Raw genomic sequence first — 14,914 nt, 5'->3', positions numbered from 1 at the left:
TATACAGTATGTATACAGAAAATGTGAGCACCATATGCAATTGTACACTAGAAAAATAATATGAGAAGTAGTGTTCTATAGCAACATTGATAACACATTCTAAAGCACTAGACAGAAGATTGCATGTGAAATTACCTCTTTGTGTACTTGGCAAGGACAGGGTTCAGCCTCTTAAAATAGTTTGGGGCATACACAATAACCTCCTCACTGTCTGTAATGGGAATGCCAACTGTGTCCATGATCTTATTAGTGAAGAGTGTCCAGTTGAACACCTGAAATGAATGAAGAATTGTTTAATTGTAGTTTTTATTAGGATAAAATAATAATACTGTTCACTGCATGGGAGTTAAAGCTTTTTTATTTATTTATTTTTAGTATTATTACCCTGGAATCAAACTCCAGAGTGAAGTTGTTATTCAGGATCTCCAGAGGCATCTTGTTGTAAAGTAGAACCGGGTTGTTTCTGTCCTCAGGTGTGTCTGTTGCCTGTGAAGACAAGGAGAGCATGAAACTGCAAAAAGGGTGACAACATTTCATAGGATGTGAGAAGGAGATTTAACAGCTTTTTGTCCAGTTATTTCAGTCTTTTCACTTTATACGTACAGCAGCCCAGTCCCCAATACTGTAATATTATTTTTTAACTGTTTAAAATGCCATTGCCTCTAGAATATTTAGAACATAACTTTGCTGTGCACATTCCTCTTAACCAAACCCCAAATGCACAAATGCAGATTTATGAGCATTTATTTTCAAGAGAAAGGTCTCGAAAGCAGTGTGGGTCTGACTCGAGCTCCAATACTCAGGCCTGTAATCCATACTGTGTAAACTAAACAAGAATGACCTCACTATCATAAAAGGTAAAAACATCACCAAGAACATTGGGGAAAACATGGCAGAGATATTTATCAAAGTTTAGCTGTGCAGCCACTCTAGCAAACAGTTTCAGTGTGGAGCACAAACTTATATGGTTTAAACAAAGAAACATACTGTTTCTTGGCCAATGAATATACTATAAAGTTTAAAGTAACTTCCAAGAATTTTCCAGATTAACTAAAAAATAAATTAAGCATGAAATCCCCTTAATCAGAAAAGGATACCCACATACCTTAGGCCATATAGTGAACAATGCAAATATAAATGTTAAAAATAATACATGTGCATACAATTAAATATTAAGGTAGCAATAAATATTTAAAAAAAAATGTAAATCAAACCTAAATTAACTGTAAATGTAGAGCACTTTCTCAGGCAAGTGTGTTCGCATAGAGGTTTTCAGGGGCCAGTGTGAATGAATCTATATTTAAATTCAAAGAGAAAAGATGCTAAGGTGACCAAACGTGCCACTTGATCTTGCGCTGATTGATCGTTGTATGATATTAAAGTACCGCGAGAACGATTCGAAAAGTATGGAGCCATTTGTTCTGCTTTCTATAGCTCTCGTGGTACTTTGATGTCATAACGATCTATCAGCTTAGCGCATCCTGTGCAGAACGTGTCCCTGGGAAGTGGCACATCTGGTTAACTTAGTCTATAATGGGGAGATGTGAACATTACCAAAGACTATAGCAATATGAAGACAGTTCACTCTGATACTTATGAATGAGAGAAACTTCAACTCGCAATATGGTGGATAAGTCCCACCTTCAAAATGAACACCACTCAAGACCACTCAACAACACTACTCAGCACAAAACAAGGAGAAACAACATGTAATAAAAGGGAAAAAATAACATTAGAAAATAGAGAAAAAAACTAAACAATCAAAACCAAAAGTAAAGGTGTCTATTAAATAACTAAAGTATAAATCCAAGCAATACAAGACTAGAAACAAGAACAACTAAAAATATTACAAATAAATAAGCAAGATTACTGAAGGATCAAAAACAAAAGGGAAAACAAGAGCAAAAACTGAAGCAAGGATACACAATCAGCAAATAACAGGACAAGACTGGAATATAGAGCAGTGAGTCAGAAACTCTATGGCACAAGAGGAACCCACAAGCACAATAGGGAGAACAGCACAATATAAGGGAAGAAAGTACACGAGGGGTAGTTGAGCACAATTAAGGAAATGAGGACAAGACAAGGGCTAAACAAGAGGGTATGACCAAGGGAAACAAAGAGGTGGGACAACAGGAAAACATGGCAGACAAAAGCAACGTGTTAAGACACACGATAAAAAAAAAAATTAATATGGCTGCTGAGTAATCAGACTTTCCTTGAAATGGACATCAACATTACAGAGCGCTAAACACTCTCATGCAGTGTATGTTTTATTCATACTGAAAGCTGGAGGGCGCTCTTGCACAGAAAGTCCAAAATGGAAGTAATAACTTATGATGTACCAGGAAATCCTAACATGGACAAAGGCATCCAGCAATCCCCTATAAAGCTGAATAAAAAAAAATGCAAAGACAATACATGCACAATTGTGAAAATATGTGGTTTATCTGTTTTTCAAGTGCTCTCTACGTAACAAATAAAGGATCTGAATAATGCAGTGCTAACTGACATAGCATTAACTGTACAGGTGCTGGTCATATAATTAGAATATCATCAAAAAGTTGATTTATTTCACTAATTCCATTCAAAAAGTGAAACTTATATATTATATTCATTCATTACACACAGACTGATTTATTTCAAATGTTTATTTCTTTTAATTTTGATGATTATAACTGACAACTAAGGAAAATCCCAAATTCAGTGTCTCAGAAAATTGGAATATTGTGAAAAGGTTCAATATTGAAGACACCTGGTGCCACACTCTAATCAGCTAATTAACTCAAAACACCTGCAAAGGCCTTCAAATGGTCTCTCAGTCTAGTTCTGTAGGCACAATCACGGGGAAGTCTGCTGACTTGACAGTTGTCCAAAAGATGACCATTGACACCTTGCACAAGGAGGGCAAGACACAAAAGGTCATTGCAAAAGAGGCTGGCTGTTCACAGATCTCTGTGTCCAAGTACATTAATAGAAAGGCGAAGGGAAGGAAAAGATGTGGTAGAAAATAAGTGTACAAGCAATAGGGATAACCGCACCCTGGAGAGGATTGTGAAACAAAACCCATTCAAAAATGTGGGGGAGATTCACAAAGAGTGGACTGCAGCTGGAGTCAGTGCTTCAAGAACCACTACGCACAGACATATGCAAGAGATGGGTTTCAGCTGTCGCATTCCTTGTGTCAAGCCACTCTTGAACAACAGACAAAAAGGACTGGACAGCTGCTGAGTGGTCCAAAGTTATGGTCTCTGATGAAAGTAAATTTTCCATTTCCTTTGGAAATCAGGGTCCCAGAGTCTGGAGGAAGAGAGGAGAGGCACATAATCCACATTGCTTGAGGTCCAGTGTAAAGTTTACACAGTCAGTGATGGTTTGGGGTGCCATGTCATCTGCTGGTGTTGGTCCACTGTGTTTTCTGAGGTCCAACGTCAATGCAGCCGTATACCAGGAAGTTTTAGAGCACTTCATGCTTCCTGCTGCTGACCAACTTTATGGAGATGCAGATTTCATTTTCCAACAGGACTTGGCACCTGCACACAGTGCCAAAGCTACCAGTACCTGGTTTAAGGACCATGGTATCCCTGTTCTTAATTGTCCAGCAAACTCGCCTGACCTTAACCCCATGGAAAATCTATGGGGTATTGTGAAGAGGAAGATGCGATATGCCAGACCCAAGAATGCAGAAGAGCTGAAGGCCACTATCAGAGCAACCTGGGCTCTCACCTGAGCAGTGCCACAGACTGATCGACTCCATGCCACCCCGCATTGCTGCAGTAATTCAGGCAAAAGGAGCCCCAACTAAGTACTGAGGGCTGTACATGCTCATACTTTTCATGTTCATACTTTTCAGTTGGTCAAGATTTCTAAAAATCCTTTCTTTGTATTGGTCTTAAGTAATATTCCTAATTTTTCTGAGATACTGAATTTGGGATTTTCCTTAGTTGTCAGTTATAATCTTTAAAATTAAAAGAAATAAACATTTTAAATATATCAGTCTGTGTGTAATGAAGGAATATAATATACAAGTTTCACTTTTTGAATGGAATTAGTGAATTAAATCCAACTTTTTGATGATATTCTAATTATATGACCAGCACCTGTATTTGGTTTACGTATATATGTATGTGTGTGTGTGTGTGTGTGTGTGTGTGTGTGTGTGTGTGTGTGTGTGTGTGTGTGTGTGTGTGTGTTTGTGTTTGTAAAAGTAAAGGTAAAAGCGCATAATGATTATATATTTGTATAGAGTCTATGGATGTATTGACTACAGTAATGATTTGTAAGTACTTTATTACTTATTATAAAGTGTTACCGTAAATTGCACAACATACCTTAATATTCACTAAAACAGAAAAAGAGTTCCAACATGCATTACTGAACATCTGGTGACATTGAAATGCTGCAGTTACTATTAACCTTTCCAATAGGTTGAAAGGAGTTGATTGCTAATGTGTCTCAGGTCTTATAAGAAACCAGTAGATTTCATCAGAGTGGTTATTGTTTTAATGATAGAAGTTTTCCATGCTTACATTAGCAATTTCCTTTTCCATCATCATCACCCGGGCAACTTCTTGCCTGATATTAGTGTCATTGACCTTCAGACCCCGGTCTGTTCGGATAAGCTTTGCCAAGTCAGTCATGAAGTTCTCATATGTCACACAGGCCTGAGAAAAACACAAATTGAAAACACATAAGTGCTAAATTCAGTACCTGTTGGCATGCATATTTTCTTCATTCATAGCAGCCAGATTCTGGCTTCCCTGTCGTTTAAGTATTTGGGCACTCTGTCAGAAATTATTCAAGCTAATCCCCTCTCCCCTCACACTCTCCTCTCCCCCAAAAAAAAGTTTTTGTCCAAATAATTATTTTTTTTTTTATCTGTTTGTCCCTTTCTAGCTTTCTTTATTGCATTTTTGTATTAAATTAGCCAGGCCTGTAACATAATAAAGGCAGATAGGACTTATACTGTATGTCTCACCTGCAGTGTTGGGGTAGTTACTTAAAAAATGTAATTAGTTACTAGTTACTAGTTACTTCTGTAAATTGTAATAATATTACTTTACTAGTTACTGCATTTGAAAAGTAACTTCACTACTTATTACTTTACTTTTTTAGGGCCCTATGAAATCCGTTTTATTTTTTTCCAAATTCCGTTTTTCCGTTTTAATTTTTCTGGATTCCATTTTTTCTGTTTTATTTTTTCTCAACTCCTTTTTAATGGTTCAATGGTTTAATTGTATTAATCAAAAAGCATGTCTAATTAATTTAAATCATAACACTTATACATTTTCACAACAATTTATTAAAAGTTTAACAAAAATTAAGTTTAGGGCCCTATGAAATGTTTTATTTTTTCTTCACCATATGTTTTATTGTTACCAAAGTCTGTGTTTTAGCATGTCTATTAATTGTTTTTCTTAAAATAGCCTTATTTTGATGCATGCAAGTATGTCAATGACTTGCTGAAGTGCACGAAAACCAGCTATGTATGTATTAGACCTGGAAATAATTTATCTCTCTCTACTGTATAAAAAGTACATTATATATTATTATGTAAAGTATAAAATAATATAATATAATATAATATAATATAATATAATATAATATAATATAATATAATATAATATAATATAATATAGGGCCCTATTTTAACGATCTAAACGCAAAGTGTAAAGCACACGGCGCAGGTGCACTCAGGGCGTGTCCAAATCCACTTTTGCTATTTTAACAACGAAAAAAAAAACGTTTGGTTCCATTCCCTTTAAGAGCCAGTTTCGCTCGTGCCATAATTCTCTTAATTAGTAATGGGTGTTTTTGGGGCGTAACGTGCAATAAACCAATCAGAGTCTCATCTTCAATTCCCTTTAAGAGCCAGTTGCGCTCTTGCCATAACGGATTTGCTATTTACACGGCGAAATTTGGCAAGCGCAAAGACGGAACGCGTCTCCGAGATGAAACGGAGCTGCTCGTGCTCGAGCAAATAGATAGCCTAATTCTGATACATGCGATGACTATCCATTATGACATGTTGGCATTTTTATATTTAATTATACAAAATTATGCATTGCAATTCTTTAATTTTTAATATTTGCCATGTTTGTGTGCTGCTGTGAATCCCTGTTTTTAATAAGCAGCGTGTACGCGCGTTGTGGACCCGCCTATACTAACACACTCTTTAAATATAAAGAAAAGACATTGCGCCAGACTTAGACCAGGTTTGAGTTGTTCTATGGTGCAGTCTATTTTCAGCTCCTTAAAATAGCAATAGCAAACACACCTCTTTTTTAGACCAGCATGCCCATGGGCGCACAAATGGGCGCAAATGCATTTGCTAATTAAACGACGTAGCGCTGGACGGGAAAATGTGAACGGCGCCGGACTGAAACTAGCAAACACTTGCCCTGTGCCTTGCATCGCGCCGGGTGTATGATAGGGCCCATAATATTGTATTGTATTATAGTTATTATATCCAAGTTGTCTGTCTGGAACGCAGCATTAGGTTAACGTCAATAAACTATAGTTTACTACAATTAAGTGCCATTCTTAGGTGACATTTCAGCACTTGACCAATGGATAGCGACTCCTAAGTAGTACTTAAAGCACAGCTACGTGCGATTGCTTTACGGGCATTGTTGAGAAACGCACGTGAAACAATAACGAACGATCGTAAAATTACTCGTAGAAAACGTTCTTAAGCGCAAAGATCAATCGTTATCGGGAAACCCGGCCCAGAACTTTACACACAGGCAAACACAGCTTGTGTAATGCAGGATAGTCTAGTAGTGTAGTTACTAATATTATTAGTGTAATGCGTTACTTTACTTCGTTACCCAAAAAAATAATATAGTTACTGTAATCCGTTACTTTTTAACTCGTTACCCCCAACACTGCTCACCTGAATAATGATCAGTTGATGATAACTAACAGTTTGTGTCCACTGAGTCTGAACACTCCAGTCCAAGTGTGATGTTTCAAAAGAAAGTATATGCAAATTGATTAGCTTATTTTTATTGAGTAGTCTGTTGGATCTTTTAGGAGATGGACTGCGCTTATCTTTCACTTCTAGCTTGTGTGGTCTTGGCAAATCCAAGGTGGGTTGTTTTATCTGTAACTCCTAAATTTTGTCAATTTCATGAATAAGAACTTTTTACTGGATAAATAATGTGAGAAAGAAAATGTTGTAAAAAAAGACAGACAACTAGAAACCCTTCTTGTCGATTGGTTAGACTAGCCTGAACCAACATGAAAATTCATTATAGTCTAAGCTCATCTTTTTAGCAGGGAGAAGAGAGGTGAAGGGGAAAAAAGGAGATAAAAGCACACGGATAAGTTTGACAAAATCCACCTGTTCCTTTTTAACAGGCTATTCTTACCTCCTCATATGGTCCCGTGCACACATAGTAGTCTCTTGAGGAGAGGCCAAGACTTGGCTGGTCAAACTGGCACAGAGAATAAAACCAAGAGACAGTCAGCCTTTAATTCTTAATAGAAAACTCAACGCATGCACATGTAGTGCCACCCCAATAAAACTGTATCATTTACTCCAATTAAAAACCTCACAAAGCAATAAACAAGGATACTGTCTGTTTAAAGCAATTATGTGATTTTGCAACTTAAAAGTGTTTTCAACTAAAGCAAATATGCATTTGTCTTTGTATGCAAAAGAGAAAAGATGTAGTCTGTTGTTGCGCACACCTACATGAATGATGTGCGCATTGGAGTCTCTGTCATCTGTACCAATAAAAAAGCTAATTAGGACTTGCTTTCCATATTTCTCATTCAGTTTGGCTATGGCATCTTCTGCTCTCCAATTCATTCCTGTACAGGAGATGAGAAATTGGGATATAAAGTACCTATGAGGTAACTGGGCACATGTATAAAAACCTACTGAGAAATCTTCTCCTACCGTAGTTGGTGTCCCAATCATCTGTTGCTATAGGCCACTCAAAGACATCTTGCAGCACTGTAAACAGAGGCGTCCCACCTCTCTGTTCAATGACACCTATCAGGAAAATATTGAAGTAATGCAACATTATTTAAGCATTCATTGAATACTGAAGTTGTTGAAATTTGAATTTTTTTATTGAGAATCTCTTATGAATCTCATATCTGGCAGCTCATTTGAAGAACTGCATATTGATTTGATAAAGACATCTTCCATGGACAGAGTCATAACAGAATCTTTCTGACAATTTATGAAGATATACTATTAAAGGGATAGTTCACCCAAAAATCATCCAGGTTTTTGGACGTCAAAGTCAAGAAATGTAGCAGGGAGATCTATTCATGTGACATCAGGGGTTCAACCGTAACTTTACAAAGCTGCGAAAGTACTTTTTGTATAAGCAAAGAAAACAAAAATAAGGACTTGCATCGATGCATCACAATCTTGTCATACATCCTGTACATCTATTAGGGGTGGGAATCTTCAGGCACTTCACGATCCGATCCGATCCGATTCCGATTCTGGGAGTCACGATCCAATTCCAAAACGATTCTTGATCTACATTTTTTCCTCAATTAAATATTCTGCTGTGCAAATACAAAATTGTAGTTATATGCTTTTTGTTTATAGCTGGAATCTCTGTATGTCATTATTGCCTAAAAATAGGGGTATGAATCTTCACTGGTTTCACTATTCAATTCAATTACAACTCAATATCATGATGCGTCGCATTCTCAGTTTTCAATATTACTGCACATGGCTACATTTTTATATAAATTTTATATCAAATTTATTTTGTGCAAAATTAACCTTTTTTTATTATACAGTATAAGCACAGCAGGCCATTTTTTAAAACAATTACTTATTTAAAATAAGTGTTTTTTAAGTGCCCGAAAGTTTACAGAATATTTCAGAATCGTTGAAGAGAGAATCACGATGCATCAGAGAATTTATTTTTTTCTCCCACCCCTAGTAATTAATGACAGAATTTTCATTTTTGGGTGAATTATCCCTTTAAACCTTCTTCATTCAATCAATACTCACTCTCATTAGTGCAGGACCTGTAGAGAACTTTGGCTTTGGTCAGTGAGCTACTGCTTCTACTCTCTTCTCTCTCCAGCACTCCTATAGTACAATAATATAAAGTTTCATTGCATTTGTTGGACAGTATAACAGAATGTGTTGGAAATGGATCTCAAATGTCAGTTGTGAATCACCATCATAGAGAGTAGCTAAACATACTCCCAAACGAAATCCTCATACATCATGCTTTTGTGACTACTTTGCTCCTGTCTACCTCTCCTTCAGTAAATGGCCCAGCTGTTGCTTTGAATCTCGTATATCCTGTTTGCAGTACTTGTGTTTAGATTTTGTTTTAATTAGTGCTTGTGTCCCAGTGTTTCCTGTGAAAGGGCACAGATCATGTGTGAGTGATTGGATTAGAGACCGCCTGGGGGCCATGTGGCACGAACCCCTACAGCTTCAAAACTCTGTCACTTCATCTTAGTCACTCTTTTTCTCCATCCATCTGACATGTGCAGATGACTTACTTTTTTTCTTTTACATTATATGAAGAGTTTGGTTCCAAAACATGAACCCCATTTTAAATGGCATTTTTTTTTAAAACTGAGTTTCCGCCAAAATCAGTATTATATCTGGTCGGTACTGTAAAGTAAATTTTTAATTTTTAAAGAGTTTTTCTGTCATGTTTCTCCCTTTCTTTCCAACTGCCACTGTCCTTTCTCTGCAGAATGCGAAATATCCGCTCAACCAATCACAGTTCACCATTCCACGCACTCTAATTGCGGCACTTTGAATACACCCGGCATCTTTGTTTTCCTCATTTACTTTGTACTTTGTGATCAACAAACAAACTTAAGACTGCACAATAAATCGCATGTGATTTTCATGCGCATCTCGTTAGTAAAGCTGGTTCTGTGATTAATAGTAAATCTCCATCACGTGTGTTCAGATGGATACACAGAGCTGTAGATCACTGACAAGCTGTGCAATATCCATTCATAATCGCAGATGAGTCGCATTAGATTATGAACGCGATATTGTGTAGCTTGTCAGTGTAAGTGTTTTTATTAATGCCATTTATGTTTTTGTTAATACAGCGTATAGCACTAGTGAACTAAATGAATGTAACATGGCAAAGATGAATGCACTTTTGGAAATTGAATGTAAGGGAAATTTCTGTGGTCTAATGTGACATTGTTGTTCATGATTATTTTTTTTATTTTTTATTATTGCTGTAATTAATTTATAGCATTAACAAGATGACCCTTTGAATTCATTTTGGGAGCAATGAATGACTGAATGTATTTTTAGTCCAGTGCTTGTATATAAGATTAGTATTGTCGAATTTCAGAGGCTGTCATATGTGGATTAACCATGTTGTGTATTTTCAATAGTTTCAATGATTCAATGGATTTATTGCATTTTTGAAAAAAAAAAAAAAAAAAGGAACTCGAGCTGCGTCGGGAAACGCTATGGGAACGCCTTCAGAGAGACCACGCTCTGAATCACATGTATAATCAGTCCAATGGAAGGGCGAGACGTCATAAGTGGCTGATGTAGCGACCAGGAAGCTATAAAAGCATGTGAGGTGGAAATGGCATCAGCTTTTTGTCATTCAGCAAGCGCTCTGTGTGTGTGTCAGTCGCTATCTGTTTGTGAGTCTTATTTAGTGTTGTTTGTCCACTTATAAGGTCCATTAAGTCAAGCTTCAGTCAAAAGAATTATTTGGGCGAGCAGGCAGTGTTCAGACTGTGTTCCTCCCTGCCCATGCTATATGTTGGGTGGGGACTAGGGTTGGGAATCGTTAGAAATTTTCCGGTTCCGGTTTAAATTAACTATTATTATGTTTTTTACTATTTTACCTTCAGTGAATGTAGTGTTGCTGGAAGGCAGTAAGTAATGTTGAGTAATGCTAGTCCATCAATCAGCATGTGCTTCAAAGTTGATGTTTTTTACACTATCAATAACATTTTGCTTTTCAAGCAGGAATAAGCTGGTCGGCCAAATAGTACCTTGAGGGCTAAGACACTTGTTCATTTCCCTAAATTAATGAAATATAAACTGTTATCATTACAGTATAACCATGTATACACACACTCCATAAAGCCCCTATTTTACAAATAATAATGCAGTCAGGAGATGGTGTAATGCAATGAGTGGTTTCCACATTTTTTAACATTTAAATTGCATGAAAAAAAATATTTTCTATCACTTTGTTTATCACTCTTGAAATGACCTGTACACTAAATAATTTAACCCTCATACTTACATAACAATAGCAGTCTATTGTCTATTTATTTAGTGGTCCAAGTTGAAGTCAATATGTATATTAATGACAATATGGGACAAATATAATGTAATTTAGTGTCAGCAGGTGCTGCGCGCTGCCGGTACATGTACAGTCAGACAAAACGACGTGCACAGTTATCAAAGGGAAATGCCGAATCATCAGAACACCAGCGCAAGGCTGCTCACAGCGCTTGGTCACGTGTTGCACCAGAACCATTTTCGGAACCGAAACTTAGAAATTGCTCATGGTTCCGGTTCTTTTCATTCAAACTTTTCATTTCTTGGTGCAGAGACCGCCAGCTCGACCCAGTTGACTGCCTGGTTGGTACAGTCCTGGAGTTCCTGCAGGCCCAATTATCCATATGGTTAACCCACTCCACCCTGAAGGTCTACCTGGTGGCCATTGCGGCCTACCACGCCCCTCTCTGTGGCCATTCAGTGGGAAGACAACCCCTAGTTACACATTTCCTCCACGGTGCGCTAAGGCCGAGGCCTCCGGCCAGAGAAGCTTATGCTAAGTGGTGGATCAGGATGCTATTCCATAGCCTTGAGTCCTCTGATCTCCCCTCTCCTTTGGGGGTCAAGGCTCACTCCTCCAGAAGCTGGCCTTCGGGACGGTGGGCCCCGCCTAATTTAGCCACTCCTGGCTCCCTTTTCTCTCACCTTAGTTGTCCTCTTCCACACTAGGCAGGGATTTGCAAGTCTGGCAGCGTGGGCATTCTCGTTCCCATAGCGTTTTCCGATGCAGCTCGAGTTCCTGAAGGGGAACGTCTCCAGGTTACGTATGTACTTCCAGCATCCCTGTCAATGCTTGCTTCATTCATTAATGGATTTATAGCATTTTGGAAGCAAACTCTTCATATGTAGAGCTAATTTACAGACGAAATGCTTGTTTCAGAAAGCCTTGAAAGAGTTGTATCATTGACCAGCCTATAGAGCTATAGTGTCTATATTGTGCCAACTACTTTTTTCAGCATCTGATTCAGTTATAGGGATATTTTATATTTTATATTTTAATATTTAGAGTCAACTCCCTATCTTGTGGAATTCTCTCACAACTATTTAGTAAATTTTCCAGACTACTGACTAAATACACCACAGATTTAGTCATTAGTTAGACCAAACAGTACTTTAACCAGCAATAAAATGTTTTTATATTCTTTGTTTTTGCAAGCCATAATTTGTGGAACACAAATTATAAATGTAAAAAAAAATCCTAAAACAGCACTGAATTTCCAAACACACCCATTGAAGTGGAAATAAATGAAAACAGATGTATCTATATCAAAGCCAACCTACTGTTGGGTGTTTTTTCTCTCTCTCTCTCTCCCTCTCTCTCTCTTAATGGAATGACCACAAAAGCTTGTATACAGCTCCACTGAAAGTTACTTTTTGATATTGAGATTAGTAGACTTATCTGACCCACATCTCTTGACAAAGCCCACTCTGTCCCGGCAGGAAACAGCCCTTCCCTCGAGCATCTCCTGCATGTATATTCATGAGTATTCTGCTGGCCCTGTTCAGAAAGCTTCTCGTATTTATAACCCATTTTCTGTCAGCTTGATCTGGATTATGCCTCTCTCAGCCTATCACAGAGGGCTAAGTCTGCTAGAGACATGTTAAGATTTAGACATTAAGATTCATAATGTAGTAAATTTATCTTCCATTTTCTGTGATGGCAAAATATCCCTGATTACAGGATCCTCTGTTTTCTTTTCATGCATGATTCATCTTTTTCTTTCCATTTCCTCTTTCTTTATCTTCCTATAAGCCAGTTAAAAATGCTCTCTATAAGTTTTGGATTAAACTGTAACTCTGTCTATTTCTGGCGGTTCTGCTGACTCACATACTGAAGTTTATATGGTGTTTTGCAACTCCTCACACCTGAGCAAAAAACATGCTTCTCAACCAGGGACAGAAAATACCCCCTGGCCAGATAAATCATTTGAACATCATCCAGGGTAAATAGCCACATTTACTGTAATAAGGTACTGAATTAATGCCACAAGTATGTGAAGCTTGGTGCTGAAGATGGAAGACAGTGGTTATTTATGCCAAAAGCTGCTTAGATAAACAGCTAATAGGTTGTGTAGAATAAAATGGAGTCGAATTAAATTCAACATATTCTTTTGTGTATGTTCTTAGTGGAAGGTTTAATATAAGCTTACTTTTTGGTGCCAAGCATGAGGATCATTAAATTAAAGTCATATTAAATAGAAGTGATCAAAGTCTGCACCAAGAGTGAAATGGAACATGTTTCTCTGTGGCCCCATCAGATTTAACTAATGTGAAGGTTCAGTGCTTTCATTATTGAGACAACAGACTCGGCTCTGTGGAATACTTGATTCTGATTGGTCAGTTGTGACATTCTGAGGTATTTTATACCTGGATAACCACCTGTAAAAGCTAATCACACAGGCTCATCCGGGTAACAGCAGTCGGCGCGGTACTCTTGCTTGAACTATTTTTTTTTTCTTGGTGGAAGCTTTGCATTTGTTTAGCTAATAAAATATTAAAACTGGATTCAAAATGGTGTACAATTGTTCAATTATGTCATCCTGGTATCGTGGACTCGCTCTCGTTTCATACAAACCCAGCTGCTGCCATTTTGCTACGATTGTTTTGCACGCTGTAATGGATTATAAGAGAACTATCAAACTGGTAAGGTTTTAAAACAAGTAGCTGTGTAATAAGCGGGATAATGTACATCCAGCTGGTTTTTCTCACAGAATAAACCCCTTCAGGCTGATCAAGACCCCTACCTTACATCACGAATAAATAAAAAAAAAGCATCTTAATATTATTCAATAAAAACACTCATAACATAAATAAATACAATAAAAAAGGGCACCTATTATACCCCACAGATCATTTATTATATAATTTTGAAAATGCCTATTTTGAGTGGAAGCAGAAACAGGCCATTTTAGTCCATTTCTCTTTAAATGCAAATGAGCTGCTGCGCCCCACCCTCTTTCCCAGAACAGGGCTGTGCAATTTTAGCTCGTATCTCAGATCTCTGCCAAAAAACATCTGTTTGGTTTTGATTATCATGTATATCGTGCTGAAATCAAACGTTTTAAAGCCAAATCAGTTTAAATTTCTGATATACGTTTTTCTGGACGCATACATCTGAAGCACAAAAACAGAGAGCAGCTGTCACACACATTTGAGTACAAAAAGGTTTTTTTTTTTACGCACAAGTTTATGTTAAAAACACGCTTTAGTTACAAAAACACAGTCGGTTATGTCTCTAAAGTTAAACAGCTGGGAAATAAATAAAATGTCTATATTAGATCGGTGTATTAAGTGACAGCAGCATAATATAGTACCTATACTTACTGCTGTTTGGGTCTACAATGTTAATATGACCCAAGCAATAAAATAAAAGCAGAAAATCACTCACTACTCTGGACTGAACAACTTCTATAGCTCTAATAAGAAGACATTTCTTACATTAATGCTGCTTTTAAATGCTCTGGCGTGAAGATAAACGGCTAATTACGGGTGGTCTTACTTGAGACCAAGATGGCGGCGCGAACACATCGCGAGGCTCAGCGTCTTACCAGATTTCGGATAATAGTGTTACTTTACCTGGTTATTTCATTTGTGTTCGCGCAATTCAGTTATGCGAACTACAGCTATAGTAAACAGTCA

The 14,914-nt window shown here is 37.3% G+C and overlaps 1 protein-coding gene across 1 annotated transcript in view; it reads right to left on the bottom strand.

Annotated features, from left to right (window-relative positions):
* LOC109102924 (neprilysin-like) overlaps window positions 1-14,914 on the bottom strand; it is a 46,723-nt gene that overhangs the window by 11,271 nt on the left and 20,538 nt on the right. Inside the window, exons 5-11 of the mRNA XM_042743794.1 lie at window positions 8,990-9,070; window positions 7,907-8,002; window positions 7,700-7,818; window positions 7,374-7,439; window positions 4,530-4,664; window positions 385-486; window positions 136-272 (exon numbers count right to left, since the gene is read on the bottom strand). Coding sequence (XP_042599728.1) covers window positions 136-272; window positions 385-486; window positions 4,530-4,664; window positions 7,374-7,439; window positions 7,700-7,818; window positions 7,907-8,002; window positions 8,990-9,070 — 736 coding nt within the window. The remainder of the gene's footprint in view (window positions 1-135; window positions 273-384; window positions 487-4,529; window positions 4,665-7,373; window positions 7,440-7,699; window positions 7,819-7,906; window positions 8,003-8,989; window positions 9,071-14,914) is intronic.

The sequence above is a fragment of the Cyprinus carpio genome, chromosome B18, assembly GCF_018340385.1.
Source record: "Cyprinus carpio isolate SPL01 chromosome B18, ASM1834038v1, whole genome shotgun sequence".
NCBI classification, from domain to species: Eukaryota; Metazoa; Chordata; class Actinopteri; order Cypriniformes; family Cyprinidae; genus Cyprinus; species Cyprinus carpio.
This window is presented reverse-complemented; position numbering and strand designations above follow the sequence as displayed.